Genomic DNA, 11,598 nt, shown 5'->3' with positions numbered 1-11,598 from the left:
TTAGACCTTTACGAAACGTTCTCAGTGAACTCTGTAGAATGCAGAGGACACATTCCCTCCCACCTCGAGTTAAACTGCTTCATTGTAAGAGGTCAGGACATTGCTGTAGCATTTCAAATGCTTTCTGGGAAAAAATGGACAGTTTCCTTGGCCACTAAAGATGTTTCTCACGTAATCAAACAACAGTTTATACATCTTGATCCTATTCGTTTTTTAACTGTGTGTTTCTTTGGAGTTAAAATGGCTATGATAGCCTCATCAAACACAGTCTTCAAACCCTTCTGGGTTAAAGCTGAACATTCCACATAGCAGCATGCACCTATCTGGGAAGGAAAAAAAAAAGGCAGTTATATAAGACAGTTTTACACAACTCTGTAACAACACATTATAAGGGGAGTTATAAAATACAGCTGTGCAAGAAAGCCCCATCACACATATCCACAATACTCAGAGGGATATGGTTGTTAAAACACTAGTGTATGGCCTTCCAGACTTCTCTGGAAAATTCACTCATCAGATATTACATACTCTATACATTAAGCAACTGCTTAGCTGCTAAGGACATGTCAGTGACCAAGATGTCCTGCTGTGTGGCAAGAAAAGGAATACAGAGCAGACGCTGATAAGTGTTAGGACAAAACAGAAGGAAGTGGGAAGAGGGTGCTAGTCAGGGAGGCCTTCTCACAGCTCAAGGTTGAGCAGAGATCTGCCTGCCTCTGCTTCCTGCATGCTGAAACTGAACGCATGTGCCACCATGCCCAGCTAGAATGCACAATTATCTATTCATTCTGGAGAGGAAGCTTACTTCCTCAAACTTGGAGACTTTGGATGGTAGTTCTTTGCCCACTTTTCTGCTGGGGTATGTACCCTCTTCTGATTAAGTCATTTTATGCAAGGGGTTCCTGTATACTAAATGTTAATGCCGATACACCGATCTGACTTGTTTCTGGCATCCAGTGTGATAGCACAAATTTATGAAGTCAGATCATCTGCACTTACAACTTTTGCCTTTATGCATTTAGAAATTCTCTCCCCAAGATTATAAAATCAACACAAGGAATTTCAGAAGTGGTTTGTTGGTGAAATCACTTATCTTTGCTTTGGGAAAAACCCATCCTCCAGAAAGTTCTCTTCTTTCTATCTCCTAGTAGTACATTTAAAAAGGATTTACTAGATTGCACTTGCACAAAAATCCTACTAAAGCCAGAAGAGGAGGAGGAGGAGGAGCAGCAGCAGCAGCTGGGTGTGGTAGCTCACATCTTTTATCCCAGCACTCAGGAGGAAGAGGCAGGCGGATCTTCATGAGTTCCAGGACAGGCAAGGCTACACAAAGAAACCCTTTCTCAAAAAACCAAAAAGAGGAGGAAGAGGAGGAGGAAGAAGAGGATAATTCATAATTTGTAGTCATATGGCAGGGAAAAGAATATAGCTTTAGGGTAAGGGAAAATATATGTCTCTAAATATTTTTTAGAAATCTATAATTATCTCTTAAAGATTTAAATTGTCACCTAATGTCACTTCAACTGCTCTGCAGGAATGTAAACTGAAAACAGAGCCTAATTTGGCACAGTACAGATGTTTAAATAATTAAGAAGGGTGTGAAGTCTCGGCCTCTACTCCTGCTGTCTCCTACAGATGCCTTGAAAGCCAATTTAGTGTAAACATAGCACAGATGGACAAGCACTGGAGCTGGAAGCCCAGCTCTGCCATTTTTTTACTGGAAGATTTCAGGCTCCTGTTACTTAAAAGCCCACAGTCTTTCGTGTCTGCAGCCAGGGAGACAGATCTTCCTCACTGTGTCAGTGCAGAAATAAGGGGGACTAATGGGAGAGCAGCGGGGCGGGCAGAGGCACAGCACAGCTGGTTCCTGCTGCTGTCTGCACATTGGTGTTAAAGCCAGCAGGGACTCTTTACCTCTTTCGCTAGTTTTTGTCCTTGTTCCACACAGACAGGTTTTTCTTTCATGTCATTCAGTCTTGCTAAAGTTTTGGGGTCATCTCGGAGATCAATCTAATTAGGAAAGATCAATAATGTCCTATAATATGTATTTTAAAAGAAACCAATGCATATAGTCCCATTTAATCTCTATATAGTAAAAAAAAAAAAAAAAACCCAAATAAGATTTTAGAGGTACTAATATAATTTAGGGGGTTATTTTTATGTAGAAATAGAGGAATTACCCATTTGAAACATTTAACGCATCATTTGCTAATCGTGGGGTCTTGTCTGAGAGCAGTCCCCCAAGGCTAACTAATTGTAGAGCTTATTCTTAAATGAATATAAATCAAAGCAGACACACCTGGGTCCCTATTAGTAAGAAGGGGACATTTGGCGCATATTCCTTTAGCTCTGGGACCCATTCCTCTTTTACATTTTGAAATGAGGCTGGATTTACCACAGAGAAGCATATGAGGAAGACGTCGGTCATGGGGTAAGATAAAGGTCTCAGACGATCATAGTCTTCCTGTGGGGAAAAAAGGAAAGTCATTCCTTACACTTAGCATGTCTACACATCAGTAGCAATAAATAAATTAGGTCACGTGGTCAAAAAGTACATCCAGGACTGCATCTCTCCATGAAATATGATGATTCCACTTGGTTTGGGGCTTTCTCCTTCTAAGTAAAAAATTTAGTACAATGAACAAATCAAATAAAAACCAGGCATAGAAAGGGGTGTAGCACACACTCCTGTAACTCCAGCCTTCAGGTGGCTAAAGGAAATGGGGAATTCTAGGCAGGCCCGAGCTACACAGCAAGATCCCATCTCAAAATACACGCACGCATGCACGCACGCACGCACGCACGCACGGTAGGAGAGAGGGGTACACTGTGATTCCAATAGCTCTCACTGCAAAGTCTGCACAAAGAAGCGGGCTCAATGCTTAAGTATTCTAACATAATAATAAACCCTAGCACCACAGCACAGGGATTGACCAACATGGTCTTTCATGGACTTCATTCTTAAAACTGAGTGACTCACACACGGAGGCACTGAAGGTGAAGACTCTGTAAGGATGGACAGGCTACAGAAGCTGCGCTTCCAACTGGGGTCCCGAGTGTGGGGCTGCGCTCTTAGTACCTACGGAGACTCTTGCTCTTCTTGTCCTCATTCCCCTCTCTCCCTATTTCTCTGTCTCTGTCTCTCTGTCTCTGTCTTTGTTTCTCTGTTTCTGTCTCTCCATCTGTCTTTCTGTCTCTGTCTCTCGGTCTCTGCCTCTCTCTCTCTCACACCCACACACGTGTATATTTAAAGACAGAAATGTGTCCTGTTCCTTTCCTAAAGGTTTTCTTGTGTATTCGCCAGTTTTTTGTTTTTGCTTTTGCTTTTGCACGTATACACCCAGAACTGCACACATCCAAACAGCCACACACTGCATTCTGCTCTGTGACTGCCTTGATCAGTCTGTAGACGCTGGGCATTAAACTGTTGCTTCATGGCTCTCTTCCTGACAGCCACTGCCACAAAATGCAGTGGCTTTCATATTTGCGTGGATTATTTTATGTGACACAAAATTCCACTTACATCCTAGCAAGCAGATGGGGGTGAGGATTGCATTTCTGCCATGGCTGGGCTTGTCTGGTTTCAAGGAACCTGGTACGGTGTAGACTACCTTCTTAAACGACCTTAGTCACTACTAGAATACCTTAAACATGGACCCACGAGAGTTCTCTCAGAAGAGCCGCCATTTAGTTTCTGCAGCGTTATTTCCCTACTCACGGGTTGTCCTTCCACGTCACCTGAGAGTTTTCTACTATCACTCTGAATTCCGGCAACTCTCCCCCTGCCTGTGAGTGATCAGTCCCACCCCTCCCCCCCCCCCCACCCCTCACCCCTGGATACCAAGATCTGCAGATGCTCAGGGCCCTTCTATAAACCAGCGCTGTTCCTTACATGTAGCCTGTACACCTTGTGTACCTCCTAAATCACTGATCCCTTGCTTACTATGCCTAATGCAACACGAAGTTATTTTGTATTTCTTAGTGTCCTGCGTAGTTCCATGTCAACCCCATACAAGCTTGAGTCTCTGGAGAGGAGGGAGGCTCAGTTGAGAAAATGTCTCTGTAAGATGTGGCCATAGGCAAGCCTGTAGGGCATATTCCTAATTAGTGATTGATGAGGGAGGGCCCAGCCCATTGTGGGTGGAGCCATGCCTGGGCTGGTGGCCCTGGGTTCTGTAAGAAAGCAGGCTGAGTAAGCCATGGGGAGCAAGTCAGTAAGCAGCACCCGTCCATGGCCTCTGCATCAGCTCCTGCCTCCAGGTTCCTGCCCTGTTTGAGCTCCTGTCCTGACCTCCTTCAGTGATGGACCACAATGTTGGAAGTGTGAGCCGAATGAGCCATTTCCTCCCCAACCGGCTTGTCGGTCATAGTGTCTCATCGCAGCAATAGAGACTCTGAGTTAGACACTCAGAAGATAATGGCAGGAATAAAGATCTGCACAGGGTACATACATGTTCATCAAATATTTCCAGTCCATAGTTGGCTAAAATTTCATAGCTGGATCTAAAATCTGTAGGCATGACGGGCTGACTATATAGCATCTCAAGTTCTTGTCTGTGGGACTTATCTATTTTTTTTTTAAGCTTTTCAAATGACAATATACTCTACAAACAACTTTATTCATCTCAGTGGCTCATCAGCGGGCATATACTCGACAGCTATAGGCAGTGAAGACTCTTGATAGAACAGGACAGTGGGGAAGTGCCATCCCCACCTCTACAATTTTTACGTTTCTTTTTCTATTTTGTGTATTTATTTATTTAATGTGTCTGGGTGTTTTGCCTGTATAAATGTATATGAACCACAGGCATGCCCGGTGCCCACACGGCCAGAAGAGGTGTCAGATACCCTGGGACTGGAGTTATAGATGGTTGTGAGCCACCACGTGGGTGGTCCCCAAGAACAGCTAGTGCTCCTACCTGCTGAGCCACCTCTCCAGCCCCAAGCCTTTCCTTCCTTTCCCCCACCCCCTCAAGACAGGGGTTCTCTGTCTCCTCCACAAGGCTGGCCTCGAACTCACAGAGATCCTCCTGCCTCTGCCTCCCGAGTGCTGGGCTTAAAGGTGTACACCCCCATGCCTGACCTCAAGTCTTTCCTTCCGATGTGGGAGTGTCTACTTGCTTTTAACTAAATCTATGGCTTGGGCTTTGAAATCAGGCCATAGGCAGGAATCTAGTTACTGCCCAACTTGTGCCCTCTTGCAGCGAACTTAACTGCTTTTCCTATTCCAGTCAAAAAAAAAAAAAAAGGTGAAAAGGAGAGGGTATCAGTGAGAAAATGAATAGAGCAGGTTTGAAGCATGCCATACCCTGGCCAGCTGAAAAAAATGTTCCAAATCATACATTTATCTAAAAAGAAGCCAAACAGATGGCCAATAAATGCCTGAAAAAAAAACCTCAACATCTTTCACAGCCAAGGAAAGGAACATCAAAATTACACTAAGGTCCTGCCTCGCCCCAGTGAGTGCGGCTATCATCAACAAAGCAGAGAGGAGCCACGCTGCTAAGGATGTGGGGGAGACAGGACCTTTATCGTCCATGGGTAGGAATGTGAATTACTACAGCCACGGAGGACATTCAGTCCTAAGTCACACACATAAAACCTCTAAGAATAGAACCAACGGAGCCAGCTCTACTGTGCCGGAGTCTACACTCCAAACAGTCCAAGTCAGCATGCAATGGAGATAGGCCCACCCATGCTTCCTGCGGCACTCTCCATGGTTACTGAGTTATACAACCAGCTCGGATGCCCATCAGAAGCTACAGGGATAAAGGTACGGGCTTTCATTCAACAAAGTCATGTCCTTTACAGGAAGATGGGTAGAATTGGAAAGTTGTCATATTAAGCCAAATAAGCCATACAGATAAAGGCAACATGTTTTCTTTCATTTGTGGAAAGTAGTGAGGGTAGGAGACCCAGGGAGAGAGGAGGACAAAAAAGTGTAGTTGAGAGGACACACAACCAAAATATAAATACGAACATATGGAAATGTCATAGGAAAACATGATCTAGGCAATTAGTATATATTAATAGTCATGATTTTAAAATATAACATGTGTGGGCTGGAGGGTCGGATCAGGGGTTAAAAGCAATTGTTTTTCAGAGGACCCAGGTTCAATTCCCAACACCCACATGGCAGCTCATAGCCATCTGCAACTCCAGTCCCAGGAAACAAGACATCCTCTTCTGACCTCAGAGGGTACCAGGCACAGATGTAGTACACAAACATACACGCAGGTAAAACATCTATACACACAAAATAAATCTAAAACAAATTCCTAAAACCTATTTTCCGAAGACTAGGACGAGTGTGAAGGATGAGCAGTTGATCTGCGCATGCGCTCCACGCTCCGCAGCCTCGACACACAGCCAGCGCACAGGGAGAGGAAAAGGAGGCCGGTGCTTTCAGCATCCCACCCAGCAACTCGTAGCTTTCGGCCAGACCTCCACGAGGGTGGGGTGTAGTCATTAAAAAATCACTCTTCATCCACATTTAGATTTTCAAGTTTCACAGGCACAAAAAAATATGGGAATTGCACCCTGCCCCCCCCCCCCGGGATGCGGAGGCATAGATGTAAGACAAGGCCACCGAAGCGCTCAGCACTGCACGCAGAGCCGGAGAGCACCCGCAGGCCGCTTTAACAGAAGTCCTGTCCCGGGCACGCCAACTTGCAAGGTCCCAAAAGCTGCGTGTCCCTGACTATCTCCTGGCAGAAGTGTCTTTACTGAGAAATGAAATTCTCTACACTCTAGTCAAAACACCTGGGGAATGGCTTGTTATCACTGTGCTGATCGGGTGCTTTGGGCCCTGACCAGCTTACGAAAATTGAAAACATCAAAGATATATGTGTAGTTTTTAAGAATGCCAGGTTAAATACTCATTTTTCAACCAAGGTTACCTCATCAGGGAAACAGAACTGGGTATTCTTTCTTTAGGGGGCTGTGAAAAGAAAGAGAAGTTGAATTCAAAATTCCCTAGAAATGCATAGTCATGTTAATCCAAATGCTGGACACTTCTGTGACCATAGTAAATGGGGCCTGATTTTTCCCAGTAACAGGCATGCCAACATATGGGAGGGCAGTTGAATCAATCCTTTCTAGGTATCTATGAAATTGCATTTTTTTGGTAGGAATTATTACACACGGGGAGCTAGGGCTATAAAAACAACAAAAATAAAAGCTTGTACAGAATTTCTCAGAAGTGAAAGATGCTTCCTCAACCTAGACTCCCTAAAATGAAATGCTTCTGCCTGCCATCTTGGGCTAAATAATTGTCGGTTATTTTAAGAACAAGATCTCTCTTGCTTTCATCCAATCTGAGTAATTAGAAGGCTAATAATAGAGAACAAATTAAAAAAACAAATTATCCCTTGTGCATACTGTACCCAGGATCACAAAAAACTGCTCCTCCCACTGTCCCGTGTCTGCACACACGTAATGTGCAACGGTGGGTCTGAGGGTAAGGGCACCGAGCTGCCCAGTCTTTTTACCCCATCACCTCGGGCCAGGCTCTGTAAACAGGAACACCTTGAGCAAGTGTCCTTAACTTCTAAACAACCATTTATCCAAGTCAGAACTTCTCTCAACCAAGTCTCCTGCGTCCTCCTATTTAGCACACCAATTATACATTTTAGTTGTAATCTTTAAAATAGGCATTTGGACACTGAACTAGAACATTCTCAGGAGCACAGCTAAGTGTATTAAAGGACAACTACCCGACACCGAAATACTGAATTTCGTCCATAGGCCTTCTGGACTGCTAACGGATTTCTCCAGCTTCCTACTCAGTGGCTATATCACAGAGGTTTCGGTTTTTGAAAAAACCTATGTTCTGACCGCTTACTGAGTGGGTTTTGCATTATTAAAAACGAGAACTGATTTTAAAAAAATAGCATATACTTGACAAGAATAACAGACAAGAGAAGAAATGCCCTCCGAGAGAAAAGCAAAGATGTTCAGGGGCCACGTGAGCTACAGCAGGTGCCCTGTCAGAGACTCCATGCAGCACACAGGGCCCAGGCAGCATGGCCACAAACCTTCCCTCCTCACCCCAGGGGCCCTGTCAGAGACTCCATGCAGCACATGGGGCCCAGGCAGCATAGCCACAAACCTTCCCTCCTCACCTCAGGGACCCTGTCAGAGACTCCATGCAGCACACGGGCCCAGGAAGCATGGCCACAAACCTTCCCTCATAAGCTGTGTCCTTGATCAATCCTGAAGATCTGGGTACTCCCTCCCTGGTCTTCTGTGAATATCTGTTTACACTACATATCCAAAGTGCAAAGTTCTCATCAGCCACTGGTACCCAACAAGCTGCCTCTGCTGTGCATCACCAGAGAGCACCCCATCGCCCTGGCCACTGCAAAGCCATCAGCAAATACTTGCTGAGATTACACTGTGTGAAGATGTCCTAAGGAAACACATATGCAAATAAGGGACTTAACTGTACCTTCTGGAACTTATAATTTAGTTGACGATTCAAGACATAAACAGAGAAGAATGATCACGTATGACAGTAGGACAGACAGAGGTGGAGGCCACATCAGGTGAGTAGAGAAATGCTTAATCCAAGAAACCCCATTAAACAGCTCCAAAGGGCTCAGAATGGTGACCAACAGGACACGAAGAAAGAGCAAGACTCAAAAATCCAACCCGTAAAATATGTAAAAAAACATTTACAAAGTTCTCTCATGAAGATGTGTATTTACAAAATCAGGCAGTGAGGCCAGGCATGGTGGTGGACGCCTTTAATCCCAGCACTTGGGAGGCAGAGACTGTGAGTTCAATGCCAGCCTGGTCTACAAAGTGAGTCCAGGTCAGCCAGGACTATTACAGAGAGACCCAGTCTCAAAAAAACAAAACAAAACAAACAAACAAATAAAAAACCATACAAATCAGGCAGTGGTGTTATATGAACACACACCCACGATGGACCTTGCAACCCATTAGGGCTTTGACAAGCAGAAAGCCACAGCCACAGAAGGATGGAACTGCAGGCTGCTGCGGGAGCACAAAAAAGCTTAGCCCCAAGCAGGACTACATGGGTGGGGAGTGATGCTCAGATGTCAACCCGCCTTAGTTCTTAAGACAGGGCATGGCAAGGCTAACAAGTTGTGTGTGAACACGCCATCACACGCCAGAATGCTGTGTATCCCAAAGTGGTGATTAGGAGATACCAAAAAGATCTCAGACCGTGCATGTGAGTCAGGCCTAACAGCTGGAGTGGGCTGAACACATGCAGCGGCTGTGGTCCTGCCTATTTCTTCTGGGCCAGAAGAATGCTGTTGGGATAAAGGATGCTCCCCAGTGATCGGGCTACAGTTCAGTATCAAAGTGGTACAGGCGTCTCTCTGTGACAGCCCGGAATGGGAAAGTGGGGCCACAGGAGACTTAATTCTTTCAGGCTAGCAACAGCCTTCTAAGTCCAAAACAGCTGCCGATTATTCTTGGAGACAGAAAGGCTGTCTAATGACCACGGATGCCTGACAACTGTGCCTCTGCTATACACAGAGCAGCAACTGTCCCTTCCAATGGGTGCAGCAGCGGTCATCCTGTCTCAAACACCTGTTTCCAATGCATAGCCCAAAATAGGCACCCTGCCCTCTGGAATCACCCCAGCCCTCAACGGGCGCCATTGGGAGGCCAGGCAGGCTCGGGCTCTGTGGGAACAACAGCTTCTGAAACTATTTCCTTTGTGCTGTCAACTTGTCACATTTGAGTTTGTTTCCTATTTAACTTTGTCAAATGAAAACAGCATTCTCCCCCCCCCCCCCCCGCCTTAAGTAGTGGTAGAGCACTGGCCTAGGGTGAACAACATGGTGCTGGGTTAGAGCCTCCAGCAGCATAAACAACAAATGATCTCAGAGTACTCCAGGGGGGCTGGAGAGACGGCTCAGGACTTTAAAAACAAAATAATACGCACTGCTCTTCCGGAGGGGCTGAACTCAGGTCCCAGAAGCCTCGCAGGCAGCTTACAAAGGCTCCAGGAGGATACGAGGCCTCTGTCATCCGTGGCCACGTGAACTTATGTGCACGTAACTACTCCACTCCCCACCGCACACACATACTACAAATTAAAATTATTCTTTAAAAAGTAACTCTAGGGCTGGTGTGGAATGCTCACGTAGCAGAGACGTGATCCCCCTCAGCACTGTAAACAATAACTGGTTTGGTTTTGTTTACTCAAAAAAGCTGAGTCGAGTCCCCTTGCCCCTTGGAAACTGTACTGATAAATATGGTTCAAAGGTCATCACCGCTGGGTGTCTGGAGTTCACCTACTTAGTCTCTACTCCCTCCCACTACTGCTAGACAAGAAAAAACTTCAGGGAGAAGAAATGACTTTTAGGCTGATATAAATTCCTTAAGTGATGACTGTTCTTCAAAACCTTTTTGAGTATTCCGTCTTTTCTCTCCCTATTGTTTTCAGTCTTCATTTTAGTTATGAGATAGTATTTGTAAGTCACGGGCCCGATTGGCTCTAGTCAAAGAATTATTGAACTTGAAGGTTTGTATTCTGACTTCTAAAGTGTGTGTGTGTGTGTGTGTATGTGTATGTGTGTGTGTGTGTGTGTGTGTGTGTGTGTGTTAGTCTTTACCATTAATTTATCTACTATTTTGGAACTACAGATCCAAATTATAGGCTGTTCCATTGATACCTTCTTTGCCGCCACTTGACTGCCTATAACACCAGTTTCAGTTAACCCAAGAGGACAGAAAATGTGCGTAATGAGGTGGGGTGGACCGTGAAAGGACCTTCATGGGCCAGTGCCTCCTCTCTCTAAAAGGGACTGAACCAGGAGGTCCTGCATCTCCATCTTTCACTCTGTGAACAGCCCTAGGAAAAGGCTTATGCTCCCCCATAAAGCTCACGTCTCAGGGGTCTGTTTTATCTCAGCTGACTACACCAGGCAAAGGGTGCAGACTTCAGCTAAATATGGCCCTCCATCCAGCAAGCTTCCTTTCCCCATCCGTGGAGGGACAGTAAATATAGCACACACATGTTGAGAGCAGAGAGCTGGCTAAGTGCTTTGAGCTCCTTTTGCAGACCAGCTAAGCCACAACCTCGCGGCCAGTGCTGCCTCTTTTGTGCAGGGTGAGGTGACCCCCCTGGGTGGAGAGGTTTTTGGAGATGAAATTCTACACTGTCTGGAGCTATAATTACAAGTCGCTTTTTACTAAAACAGAGGTCAGCTGGCCTCCAGCACCAGGAAAGGAGTTAAATGCCAGCTCACTCTTGGGGGTATGTCTTGCCTGACTTCCGACAGGAATTTCATGTTGGGATGTACATGCACGCGCGCGCGCGCGCACACACACACACACACACACTCACTCACTCACTCACTCACTTTGTAGACCAGTGTGGCCTAGAACACATAGAGATACCTCTGCCTCTGCCTCCTAAGTGCAGGGATTAAAGGCATGCGCCACCACCACAAAGCCTTTAAATAAATTGTCTAGGAAGGTAATCTCAAGGCAAACTCAAGAAGAGAGACAATTTTGTTCAAAGCATTGAAACATCACTGGATGACTTGCCATTGCCCAAGGTCACAGGCTGCTTGTAGTATTGCTCTAAGCATCTAAATGGCTAATAAAAACATG

General features: G+C 45.5%; 1 protein-coding gene across 2 annotated transcripts in view; it reads right to left on the bottom strand.

The window, feature by feature from the left end:
* Positions 1 to 109: 109 nt before the first annotated feature.
* RHOQ (ras homolog family member Q) overlaps positions 110 to 11,598 on the bottom strand; it is a 35,519-nt gene continuing 24,030 nt past the window's right edge. Inside the window, exons 3-5 of one of the 2 annotated variants that reach the window (XM_084791906.1) lie at positions 2,396 to 2,464; positions 1,915 to 2,010; positions 110 to 323 (exon numbers count right to left, since the gene is read on the bottom strand). In XM_084791906.1, the coding sequence (XP_084648032.1) occupies positions 168 to 323; positions 1,915 to 2,010; positions 2,396 to 2,464 (321 nt within the window). In that variant the 3' untranslated portion in view covers positions 110 to 167. Of the gene's footprint in view, positions 324 to 1,914; positions 2,011 to 2,299; positions 2,465 to 11,598 lie in introns of both variants that reach the window. The other variant, XM_084791905.1, reaches the window with a different exon arrangement.

Source organism: Acomys minous (genome assembly GCF_964271855.1).
Source record: "Acomys minous genome assembly, chromosome: 8".
Classification (NCBI taxonomy): Eukaryota; Metazoa; Chordata; class Mammalia; order Rodentia; family Muridae; genus Acomys; species Acomys minous.
Note: the sequence above shows the minus strand (reverse complement) of the source record. Positions and strands in the feature narration are given on the sequence as shown.